The sequence below is a fragment of the Lissotriton helveticus genome, chromosome 11, assembly GCF_964261635.1.
Source record: "Lissotriton helveticus chromosome 11, aLisHel1.1, whole genome shotgun sequence".
Taxonomy (NCBI): domain Eukaryota; kingdom Metazoa; phylum Chordata; class Amphibia; order Caudata; family Salamandridae; genus Lissotriton; species Lissotriton helveticus.
The window spans coordinates 1,106,682,628-1,106,696,123 of NC_136072.1; the positions used below are offsets into that span (position 1 = coordinate 1,106,682,628).

General features: G+C 43.7%; 1 protein-coding gene across 1 annotated transcript in view; it reads left to right on the forward strand.

Moving 5' to 3' along the window:
- LOC144792653 (glutathione S-transferase theta-1-like) overlaps window positions 1–5,281 on the forward strand; it is a 71,889-nt gene extending 66,608 nt beyond the window's left edge. The window contains exon 5 of the mRNA XM_078667801.1: window positions 4,362–5,281. Within this exon, the coding sequence (XP_078523927.1) occupies window positions 4,362–4,559 (198 nt within the window). The 3' untranslated portion in view covers window positions 4,560–5,281. The remainder of the gene's footprint in view (window positions 1–4,361) is intronic.
- The last annotated feature ends 8,215 nt before the right edge of the window (window positions 5,282–13,496 follow it).

Here is a 13,496-nt window from a genome sequence, read left to right on the forward strand (position 1 = left end):
CAGGGTCTCTGCTAGGGCAAGGTCGGCGGAGCGGAGTTTTGTTTTGGGTACATGGATAGAGACTGTTTCGTTGAGGTATTTGGGTCCGATGTTGTGGAGGGATTTGTAGGCGTGGGTGAGTAGCTTGAAGGTTACTCTCTTCTCGACGGGGAGCCAGTGTAGGTCTCGCAGGTGCTGGGTCACGTGCTCATGTTGTGAGGTGCCGTGGGCGAGTCTGGCTGCGGTGTTCTGGATGGTCTGGAGTTTATGTAGCAGGGATTTGTTGATTCCAACATAGAGGGCATTACCGTAGTCCAGTCTGTTGGTTATGAGTGCGTGGGTGACGGTCTTTCTGACTTCGCGGGGGGGGGGAACCACTTGACGGTCTTATGGAGAATGCAGAGGGAGTTTAAGCAGGTGGAGGCAACGACGTTGATCTGGTGAGTCATGGTGAGGGAGGAGTCTAGAATGATGCTGAGGTTCCGGGCGTGGTCTGTCGGGTGGGTGCGTTCCAGAGGGCCACCAGGTGTTGTCCCAAGTGGTGTGGGAGGGTCCAAGGACGAGGAGCTTTGTCTTCTCTGAGTTGAGCTTTAGGCAGCTGTTGATCATCCAGGCTGCGACATCTTTCATTCCTTTCTGGAACCTGAGTCTGATGTCTTCGGGGTTCTTCGTAAGGGAGAAGATGAGCTGGGTGTCATCGGCATAGGATACTATAGTGAGCCCATGCTTACTGACGATGGCGGCGAGGGAGGCCATGTACATGTAGAAAAGCGCGGGGCTGAGTGCTATAGTTGGGGTACTTTGCATTTGATCTCTCTGGGTTGCCCGTATGCCAGCATCGTGGAGTCTGGCTGCAAGAGTGCGGTGGGAGACGGTGCCATAGGCTGCGTAGAGGTCTAGCAGGATGAGGGCTCCAGTGTGGCCCTGGTCGAGTAGCACGCAGATATCGGTGGCACCAAGGAGGGCGGTCTCGGTGCTGTGGTCTCTGCGGAATCCATACTGGGTGGAGTCGAGGATGGCTTTCTTTTCGATGAAGGAGGCCAATTAGTATGACAGTGTTTTTCTCGGGTCTGGGACACCTTGTGGACATCTCCTCTGCCGTGATTTTGTGTAGCAGTGCCAGGAGAACTAGTTCTCAGTTTCAGTGAGAGCTAATCCAGTGCCGTCTTAGTACTCCAGTTAGGTAGAGTGGCTCATCCTCTCTGCTTGTGTGTGTATCTCAGCTCGTGCCTCCTGGCACACTGCAACCGTAGGCCCGAACCGGCCCCTGGACCTCTTCTGGCTACCTCCAGCTTCAGCGGAATAGGTGGGTTCGCTCCCTGCTCCTCACCTTATGTACCCTCATGTGTTCTGTCACCGGCTCTGTGGTCAAGCGCACCATCTCTCCTCAGACATGTGTAGGCTGCTGAAGTGTTTGGTACGTCTCACCTTTTGCTCACGAGGCCAGAGGAGACACTGTGTATCACTGCCCCCGGGCTCAGGATGTTTTGTGTCCCAGGCCCGATCAGGTGTCCGGAGCTCTAGGGGGGTTTCCGCTGCAGTCAGGTCAGCCGAGGATTAGGGCTGCATATCGGGTCCCACCTGCCTTACTGCCATCAATTGCTTTTCCAGCCCTGCTGGAAATCGCCACCCGCTGGGTGTGTTGCAGGCAGGATATTTTTAGGTACAGTCTTGGGCTCAATTCTACTTGCTGGTTCCTGGCCTCAGCCTACTCGTAATTGGCCGATGACGATTAGTTTGCCAGTGCCACAGGATCGCCTCCCATTCGCTGTAGACCTCCAGTCTGTTGCAGCGGCGAGGTGAGAGGAGACGTGACACACCGCTGCCACCTGGATCAGAGTGTGTTTTAGCCCAGACCCGGTCCAGCCTCCAGGGCTCCAAGGGGTTCTTGCTGTGACTGGGCTGAGACAGTCAAGGGCCAAGATCGCAAGTCAGGCCACGCCCCATCTTCACTGGCAGAAACCACATTCCCAGTTCTGTGCCAAATCGCGGTTAGTGGGGTGCATTGCAGGTTGGATCTCTGTAGTTAGATTCTCGAGCCTGTTATCGCCTTCTTTTCCTCTGTTGCCAACCTGATTGTGATCGGTTGCTGGCAAGTGTTTCGCAGACACCGCAGGGCTACCCCTCGTCCGCCTTTTATTTTCCCTCGATATTTGCTGATTCACTTTCCTACCGATATGTTCTTTACTTGCGACCAGGAGTGCCGACGTTCTAGCATATTTCCGCCATCAGGTTGTTTATGGATAGCTTCTCATAACCAGGGGAAAATTCAGAATAATAGGAGTTGATCGCAGAGCTCCTCCAGATTGCATCCGCCATCTTGGCTGCCTGGCCACGCCCGCTTAAGTTATGACCCTCTTCATGCATCATATAGTGTTCAGTCCCCATTCTATACTCCTCTTACCCGCTGTGCGGAAAACATTCTAGCATGGATTTCAGGCCCGTACACAATGCCAACTAAGGGAGACGTACTACAGCTTAGGACTGGAAAGGCGACTTCGAAATAAGACAACTTGCAAACATCCATGCCCAGGACATGAGTCTATGGCACTACATGCTATACACAGATGTTTCCATGGTAAGTAACATTTATTTTATTTTTCTCATGCTGATTTTGTAATATCTCTGTTCGAGGCATAAGGGCTGCAGACCACACACTTTTGCATTAGATCACCATCTGGTGGTGGGCCCGGATAATTACACTTTGTTGTTGTCTTGGAAGAGTCTTTGTCTGCTAGGTGACTCCTCCCTTAGACCGTAGTGCGCATGGGCATCGACTCCATCCTCAGATTGTTTTTTTCCGCCTCGGGCTCGGATGTGTTCATCGTTCGATCCTGTTACCAATCTCCTTTCGAATCCATAAATCAACTAAAACATCAATATCATCTTCGACACTGATTCCGGTCGCCAGCGTCGAAGAGAGGATCCACTTCTCCATTCCAGCGCTCATCGGGCCCAACTGCTCCACTGGGCCTTTGGCTCATGGAAAGGAACACCGTTCCAGAAGTGCCCTCAGTGTGGACACAAGTTTCCCCACACCAACCTGCATGAGGTTTGCAACTTGTGCTTGTCTCCAGAGCACGAGAGTCGAGACTGTGAGGTCTGCGCTTCGTTCCGGTCCAAAAAAACAATCAGGGATCGTCGAGCTCGAAGAGCTATGAAGCAGTCATCGTCGTCGACACCAGAGCTCATCATAGACGAGGCGCCGATCGAGGTAGACGTCGAAGAACAACAAGAAGACGTCACTTCCGAAGCAGAGTCAGCTTCCGGTGAGGAGGATCGATCCGAAGATGACGATCTGCTTCCAGCTGGTCAACGGGTCGTGAGAAAGAGCGTCGACCCTGTTCACCCCCCCATACCGGGACCGGCTTCGGTTCCACCCCCGCCTTCGGGGTCCGGGTGCGCACCGATCGAAACCTTCCGACACCCAACTTCGGGCTCGGCAGCGAAGAGTATTAAAAAGCCTCCAGTCGGCTCGGGCTCGAGTCAGACTGTTGTTCCCGAAAAGCAGAAAGTGCTAAAGCCGAAGTTAACACCGTTACCGACACACCCATCAATACCGAAAGTTACCGAACCGAAAACAGTTCGGCACCGAAAGAGGTTCCGAAACCAAGTTAGGCACCGAAAGACGTTTCAAAAGTTACCGAAACAAAGACGACTCCGGTAACTAAAAAAGCGGACCCGAAAGCGGTTTCCATATCGAAACACGCTTCGGCACCAAAAGCTTCGAATCCAAAAAGCACAGATCCAAAGAAAAAGCTAGAATAGTCTTCGGAACCAAAATCAAGAACTGTTTCCAAGGCAATAGACACTGTGAAGGCTAAGCCTGATGGTTCCAAACCACATAAATCGGCACAGAAAAAGAATTTACCTATAGAAGAGCTTTTCCAGCCTGATGTAAGGCAAAATACTCTAAAAATTCATCCAAACACTGTAAAGGTGTACACAGTGCCTGAAAAGAGGAAAATGGACCGTCCTAAACCATCTCCTGCTCCTCCAAAGAAGCATGTTCAGACTTCCCCTACAAGTATTCCTTCACCAGAAGTAGAAATACTACCAAATATTTCTCCTGTGCACTCACCAGCTAGCACACATAGTATAATACCACAAGAGGAGGATTATGGGGATACATACTCACAACACAGTTATCAGCAAATAGATGACATTAATGACCCAGATGATATGGCTGGATCATCAGTTTGTAATTTTTCTATTATGCTATTGTTGAATGGTACTCATTTTATCAACCTAAAAGAATGAGAACCAGAGTTAAATCCATCTGATTGCAAGCTGGTCTCCTTCAGCGTGTGCTTGTAATTTGGCAACATTGAGTTAACCTGCAGGTCGGAAGCAGAATTCATGTCCACTTGTTGTTATTGCAGGTTATTGGTTCTGGCGTGGACATCTTCAAAGACCGCCCGAAGCTGGATGCCTGGCATGAGCGGGTGGAAGCAGCCCTGGGCACAGACCTCTTCCAGGAGGCGCACAAGAACCTGCTGGCCTTTAGGACTCTGAAGAAGGAACCCCTGAGCCCCCAAATGACTGAAGCAATGAAGGCCGTACTCCTCCGCTTTAAGTAAAGAACTTTTGTTTATAAAGGAGGAATCAACCAAGTCAGGGCAGCATAGCCAGAGGAGTCTGGCAATGCTGATGGAGTACCAAACCTCACTTGAGCTCATTGAAGCATTGCAGAAAAGCACGAAAGAGACGAGACTTGCACAACACACTCTCTCTTTGTTATGCATTTAGAAATCAAAAAATATATATCACCACTTGTTCAAATGCCTGGCATCCTTGACAACACACATTAAGGAGGCGTTTGATTGGTAGAGTTCTGCATAGGACAGACTAGCTTTCTGGTCCGGGTGGAGCTAACACCCATTGGCCTTCTCTTTTCCAAACTGGTCCTTCTAACAAGGTACACAGATGTTTTAGAGAATGGTAAATCCTCCCGTCCCAGACCCTGATTCTAGTGGTTGTGGGTGAGCATCCTCTCTGATGCTTTGAGACACAACTAGGTTCCAATCCTGGACTCAATCCTGAACTTTCTTTTTTTACAAACCTCTTTAATTCTATACTTATGTTTCAAGTGGTTTAGTTGCGTTCAGCACACATCACAGTATCAAGGATTGTTTAATTGGCATTAGGGTAAGTCCAGGAAGAGAAACATGAACATAAGTAACCACAAATACTTGTGGCTTTCTCCACTGTGCCATTTTTTTGACCAACTACAATCTGATGAGTAAGGCTCCCAGTTTACCATTTCTACTGATTTTTACAAATAAATGCAGTCGGAAAAACATTTATTTTCCTGTCTGTTTATTTTTAAATGTGGATAAAAATGTAAATTGGATTTTTTTTGTCTGATTCTAATGTCATGACTGCTTGGGTAAAAGCCGTGCTGATTGACAGATAAGGGTTTTAAAAAAATAAAGGAATTTTAGTAATATGTAAAACTTTGATACTAAAATGTTCATGATTTCGTATACATGCATTGATTTATCAACTGTGGATGTTAATATCATTGAAACTTATTGGGTCTTCTAGTATGAGAGTGTATTAATTGGTTACATAAATGTGGAAATATACTAGTTACAACTTAATTTTTTGAAAAACCCCAAAATAAGTAGGGGTAAGTAGATTAGCAAAAAATAAATATAGATAAATAATGACTGAAATGTTTAAAAAATAAATACCACAAAACCAGGAGCCCTCTTATGAGTCCCCTTAAACTGCTCTGTGCTTATTAGAGATGTAAGAAATAGAGAGATTCAAAATGTGTAGGCTTTTGTGTCTTGTCATTCAATTGCAATTACTAGTTTTAGTGGTGAGTGAACTACTATCTAGCAATTGATTTGGTTGTTATTGAATACTATTCAGTGATGGAAATCCCAAAAAACTGTTAAAATACCTAATAATATTGCTATCAGTTGTTTTTTCCTAGGTGAAATATTTAGATTCATAAAGTTTTAAAAGTGTTGGTCTTTCCCAGAATAGATATTTTGTGTATTCTTGGATGTCTGTAGTTTTTTCTCCGAGTGAATTTTATGATGATGTCTACTAATGGGTTGTTGACTGGAAATTGAAGAATTATGTCTTAATCTTGTGTTCCCTTTGACAAAATACGTGGTTAATTTGTCTGAGTTTCCAGTCCTGTAGCTGCTTACAAGAAGCCTGCGAAAACATATTTAAATCTTATCTAACAACTATGTATATATATATATATATATATATATATATATATATATATATATATAGATAGATAGATAGGTAGATAGATATTGAAACCAAAAAGTGCCCAAAGCAATTTTAAAGTGCACTCGACTTTCAGAGGAAACCATGAGGTTTATTTTCAAGAAAAATGAGCATCAGCATTCAAAAAATGTGTTTTTCCTTCCGACGCGTTTCTAGGCTGCTGCCTCTTAGTCATGGATGATTAGCATAATTCTCAGCAGATGGCTCCGATCGTTTTGCTTTCCACTAAATATTCCTAGTGGGCCTCGCAAAGTGCGTAGTGTAGCCAGTTGCATGCTAGGACTTGTAGTTCAAAATCAGAGTCTCTATTCACTTTTTACTCAACAGCGTGGCCTTCTACTGCAAAAGAGCTCATTTTTTCTGTTCCCCTCCTACTAAAAGTATTATAAAGAACTGTGAACAGTGACATTTATGCATTGAACCTACTATAGAATATTAATTAATAACGCACCTTCAAAGGACTACATATACCAGCACACCATTGTGCTAATTAATGTTGCCACGCCCACTGAGGGTAATTACGCTAAATAAAGGCATCTGACAATGAAGGCGATTGAACAGTGCGTTTTTGTCAGCCCATGATGAAGAGGCGTAATAGCCTCGCAACGGGTCGGCAGAGGCAGCTTATATATATATTAACCGCATGCGTGCGGGCGGAATTCCGCTCGCACGCTGAGATTTTTAAAAGCGCACTTTACGTGACGAGCTGGGCTCGTCATCAGCGTAGCAGGAGGCTACCTCATGACGAGCCCAGCTCGTCATCAGCGTGGAAGGGGTTAAGGGAGTTGGAAAATGAGCTGCAGTGAGGCTTGAAAACCAGATGGTAAGAGCGCCGTGGAGTGACCTCTTGTTGCTTTTGGGCACTTTGGTTCACATAAATATTTATTTATTTATTTACGGATGTATCCCTTATAAACCCATATAGGATTGTTGTCTATTAGTTTGAAGCTTCCCTTGGCATTGTATGCATCACAAACCTTTCATGGCCTCAGCAGCCTCATAAGCCGTAGCCCTCCATATTGTACATTGCACATTTTCCAGTACCATAAACTTGTTTTCAAACCTGCAAGGAAGCTGGATTTTATGAGAAAAATGAAGTTACTGTTGTGCAAATTAATGAAATCGCCCCTTCAGGGCTTCGCTTCCTTGAGAGGACGATACTAACACCTGCACATTAGATAACCTTTTCCTGAGAATAACACATTTCTGTCACATGATCCAGTCCATCGACTTGAATTGAGAGAACATTGTATACTAGGTTGATTTTACATGGATTTTAGCTTGTAGCTCCTACTGACATTTTCTAGGTCAATTGAAACGACCGCTATCTCTTTGATTCTGCTTGGCTGTCTGACATTTTGCATTAAACACTAGTTGCTCTGTAGGCTTCCCGACGTGTTGGGTTTGATTTCTAACAAGCCCTTTCAAACCGAGATTATTATTAAAACAACCTAGATATGAAGGGAACCAGGTTATACCCGTTGTTGAATACCAATGCACGTTGAATTAGACTGAGATCCTAAATTGCCCCCATGAAGCCCACTCAACACTATACCGACAAAAATGAATGTTTGGTAGAAATCAAACCTCTTGGTGGATGTTAACAGGTGGGCTGGAGTCTTTCAAATGGAACAAAGAAGTAAACTGAGAGGTTTTCAGTGAACTTGCAGATGGACATAGTATTCCCACCCTTACTCTGTACCCTGCTTCATAAATGATAGGAGGTGGGAGTAAAAGAAGCCACTGGGACCTGATGCAGTTCATAGTTAAAATGTGCACATAAGGGCATTCACATTAGCCAGAAGAGGTCAGAAAAACATAAAATACTTACTTCTCTCCCGTTTTCCAGTGCACACAGGGATAAGAGGCAGCAACACGTGTCCATTCACGACACAACATGGTTCCCTCGGTTTGTCTTTGAAGCAAACAACCATAAATAACTTCAGAAAGTTCTTCAGTCAAATCAGAGTGGGTTTATTTGGACCAAGCGACCATTTTAATTTTAGACTGTCTATAGATATTATTACACTATGCCATCAAGTTGGCCTATAGATTTGTGAAAATGCAACATTAAACTGCCACCTCTTTGCTGCTAGACGTTTGGCACTTTGATACACTTACTCTTTAAGCAGCAACTCTATTTTCTCAACTTATTTGCTTTTAGTGTAGAAAGCAGTGCCCCAACCCAGCAGACTCCCCGGTGCACGTCTGTCGCTGCCTCCTCTGAAGGAAGGAAGAGAAGGGAGCGCGGGAAGAAGGCGGTGTCTGCGCTGCCATGAGCCTCCTGGGGTGAGAGTCCGGTGTTACCTCCCCAGTGCTGTCCTGTTTACCACTGGGGCAATGGGACCCTTCGCGTGGACGGTGTCGGGGGCTTCCCACCAGGCGCGGGCTCCTGCGCTGCCCACTGTAAACATACACACTTTGGAACCGGAAAAAAACCCCACTTGCTTTAAAAAATAAAATTAAAATGGCTGCGACGCAGACGCCCTGCTGAGATGAGGGGGGGGGGGGGGGGGGCAGAGAAAGCGCACCTGCCATGAAGCGTACTATAAACAATAAAGTCTGTTACTTATTTTATTTATTTGTGGCGGAGTAACATAACCGGTATTGCAGCTGACTTTGAAATCGAATTAAAAGCCTCACTCAGAGCATGCCTTGACTCTGCAGATGAGATCTCTTTAACACAGTGTTTTTGAGCTTATAAACATCGCGCTCTCCTCAGGCTAAGCTTGAGTATTTAGATGGTAGTGAGATAGACAGCCTCTTCAGGGGGTGGGGGAGGGGGGGAGGAGGGAAGATTGAAAGCTGTGTAAAACCAAATCGGTGTGATGATAACTCAGAACCAGGGATGAAAGCTGTGGTGTGTACACACAAAGTTATAAGGCCCACATGCATCAAGCATTTTTTGGAGTCGCAAACGGTGCGATTCCTTTAAATCGGCCGTTTGCGATTCCAAAAGTGCTGTTTGGGATGCATCATGCTATTTTAGAAATTGCAACTATTTTTCCGATTTCTAAAATTGCGATAGCATGTAAGAAATCGCAATTTTGCGATTTCTGAAATGCTATGCATCATTTCAAAAAAATTTGCAATTTTTCAAATTGGAAGTGCAAATTACCACGAAGTTCAACCTCGTGGTAATTTGCGAAATTGTTTAAAAATGCACAAAAATGCATTTTTTAAACTGTTAAGTTACAGACACACATGTCCTTAGGACATGTGTGTAGTAACTTATACTGAAAAGTAAATTTCATGGGTGCAGGGGGGGGGGTCATTTGGACCCCCCCTCTCCACCCTTGAAATGCATTGATGAATTGCGATTTCAAATTGCGAATTCGCAATTCCCATTCATTCCTATGGGCATTTTAGCCCATAGGAATGAATGGGAATTGCGAATTCGCAATTGAAAATTCGCATTTTTAATGCGATTCGGTAAAAATAGCGATTTTTACCGAATTGCAAAAAAAAAAAGCGAAAATATTCATGCATAGGCTTTTGCGATTTCTAAATTGCGAATCGTTATTTTTCGCAATTTAGAACTCGTAAAAGCCGATATTGATGCATGTGGGCCTAAGCGTTTCCAAATTCAACGAATTTTGTGTTGTGGAGTTGAAGTTGTGTTGTGGAAATATGTGGCACGGTGTGTTGTGGAAATATGTTGAAATGAAGACTCTTTAAAGATCATCTTTGCTGTATACACTGAGGGATACAAATTGAATATTGAAGTGAGGAAGAAACTATATCATGTATCTTTAATGTCCTAAATAGTTGTCTTCGTTTTATTATTGTCTGTCCCCTTCTATGCACCTTGCCTAATTGCATCCTAGTGCCCTGAAGCATCCTGTGTGGCATGCAGCCATGACCACACCAATTTAAACTAGGGATAGTTTTTAAAGTATTTCGATTGTGATAATTCCTTATGCATTTAGCTATATGTATTTATGTGCTTAACTGCTAAGTTTCCTCATTTATTTGTGCTTTTTATAAAAACGGTGGGAGTATTTTCCACATATATTAAGCTAGGTTTGGATAATTTCAGAGCTACAATTACATGCAGTAATATACTTTTCTGAAAATATTTCCATAATAACATGTCTGAAAATTTGCAGCTTTGTAAACTCTACTGATAAATATAATGTAATAGCTCCCCATGCTATGAAGTTAAGTTTATGGCACTTGTGACGGACAGCAAACAAAACCACTTCTTGCACCCAGCTGCAAGTCGGGTGCAAAGCTTTACTTCAAATAGATCGTAATTGGAAATTTAGGTATGTAGCTGTATGTTTAGGTAAAGATTTCGGCTTAAAATGAACAAGCATTGTTAAATGCATTATGTTTCACCTTTTCAATTATTGAGTTAAGAGGTGCGGGAGCAGTGTGTGTGTGCAGGGAGAACGGTGAGAATGCTCTCTGTGCAGCGTGAGTGGTGCATGGATGCAGGACTATGGTCATTTGAGTTGAGGAAGTATTCGTATTTGTTTAACTTATAACATTACACATTGTGAGGCTATAAAGTCTTGCAGTACAAGTGAAGAACAGACCCACAAGAAAAGGCCCATGGACACAAAGGCTTGTTTAGAATCTTAAGAACAAGTGGTGAGGAGGGGTGATCATGCAACCTCTACGTATGCTGCATCCAAGCATTCCCTTCCCCCAGCAATGACTCCGAACATGCCAGAGCCTTGGGCATCCACCAAGGGCAGCACATATAAACAAACACTGACAATGCCAAGTAGTCTTGCGTTGGCTGCAAGCCTTTTGGCTTTGTCAAGGCTTGTTCTATTTTCTCATTGTTTAGAAGTCAGCCAGTCACTGAAGTGCACTGATTATAGTGGGCATATCACATACAATTCGTCCTTCATGCTTTTGACCCAGTACCACCCCTTCAACACCCCGTTTCCACCACAAAAACACCTTACAAGTGGTTGGTCTTCACTGCGTAGCCTTTATTATTCTCGGACAACGCCATGTTTCCTTTGTTGATGAACTGTCAACATTTGACCAATTTTATTAAACCAAATCAACACACATTGATGCATATAAGTATGCTTTCCTGTTTTCAGTTTCTATTTTTGGTAAATTCTGGTGGTGTTTTCCCAGTGTTTTCAATACCTCGAAAAAACAGTGCTTTTCAGTGGGTACTCATTTTTGCGCCATAAATAGCTGCTGAAAAGGTGTTTTACCGGTGTTTATGGTACGCTTTGCTTTTATTATTGCTTGCTTTCTTAATTGGTGCATGGTATATAGACAGTCTATGTACAGTGTATATGAGGCCCAAATACATTTTTACAAGTCAAATTTATTGTAGTACACCATACAATATTTCTTCAGTGAATCTTTGGTCATTCGCGCTCTCTTTCCTTCCCATGTACACTTTTATTTGTGAAAAGTCCCTCTCGACATTGGCACTTGAGACCGGCAACGCCAAAACAGACAGTACACAATTTGCCAACTCTGGCCACTGGCGTAACTTTCCATGCCAATACTCGTGCACCTCAAGGTTGACATTCTCTGGGCCAGGTTCTGAAACATATGCGTTGAACTGGGTGCATATGGCCTCATCGGTGTTAAAGCGGTCAAAAATGAAGCGGTATTTTTCAAAGTCTGGAGAAAATTCCCCTTTACGGAAGGGGTCTAACACTTGCGCCGAGGACCAAAGTGAGGCTTCATTGGCTTCAAACGCCATGGTTGGTCAAGGGACATTTCTATGCATCATAGCTAGCCATTTCTCATGCACTGTAAAATAAAATTTCCTGAATTGGTCCTCAACACTTCTTTGCTTGCTAAGTGGCAAGGATTCTAACAGGGATCATGTTGCAGTGCCAAAGTCACTAAAAGTGCCGCCTAGCCTACTCTCGAGGAGATGTTTGACATCTACACCAATTATGCTGAACACTTGGTAGACAAAGGTGTTTTCTGACTCGAGTTTTTTTGATTATGTCCACTACAGCAGTCATGTTTTCCTGTAAAAATCTAAGAATGCAGTACAGTGTACTTTTTTTGATATCACTATCAATATGCACCCGAAGATCCTCACATTTCTTGCCTTTTGCATCATCACTAAGCAAAAAAATCAGTAAACGGTCACCACATAGATAATATTGCATTCACGGCCTCTAGGACTGAGAACCATCGACTAAATGACACAGTTGGGATGACTCTTTCTTTGCTGCCACACAAAACGAGAAATATTTGCGTTTTAGTTCCCGCACATAACGAAACAGTGCACCTGAATGGACTACAAAATCAATAGCCAAGTCAAGTCAAGTCAAATATTGCTTTATTCGAGGTTCACTCATAAAAGCATGTACAATCACCAATATAAAATCAGACTGACAATCATTTCAGTTAAAGATAAGAATAAGACTAAAACTTTCAGTTAAAAAATGAGACTTGATTACTGACAAGCAGATTAAAACATAAATATTGATACAGAGTAAAATTTAGAAATAAAAATTACAGATATAAAAGTGCAGACAGACTAATAGTATAATAATAAGACAATCAAGTGTCTAACAGTCTCTGTCTAATAGACCACGCCCATCCAAGATACTTAGCTGTAGCTATTGCTAGGGGCAGTAAAGTGCTAGTGCATATGATACGTAAAGCTACAGCACTGCTGGTAGTACCTAAGTTCTTACACATTGGTGTTAGCCAAATGCGTCTTGGGTCAGCATAGGCTGTGCAGGCAAATAAAAAATGACCAATTGTTTCCTTGGCGGCACCACAAGCGGGGCAGCTATCGGTAAGTCTGCCTCCCCACCTTCCTGTCAGAGATCAATAGCATTCTTCATTAGGTCAGAAGATTGTAGAGATGCTTTCAGCTTACAATCTAGCAAGTGGCACGGATCTCTTACAGGGAAACACTTCAGCCCAGGTATTGCTTTTGACAGGTCATCATATAACTTTTTTATATACGTTGCTGAATCACTGCAAATACAAACAATGTCACTCCAATCTTTGTTAAACTTGGTAAGAACTCTCTGCAGCAGCATTCCAAGTGGCACTGCGTTGTATGTTTCCAGTACATCTAGATCTGCCATGATGGTATGTCTGTACCATCCATTTTTTGCATCACAAAATGTGATGAGCACTGCCACTGCTGGGTCGCCACACATCTCTGGAGTTTCAGCAAGGGTAACAGATCTTTACATCACCTTGGAGTAACTCTGAAATATGTTCAATATCTGCAAGGAACACCTCTGGTAGGTATTTATCACACATTGGTGTTGCTTTTGATAATGTTTTACTTGCTGGTGCAC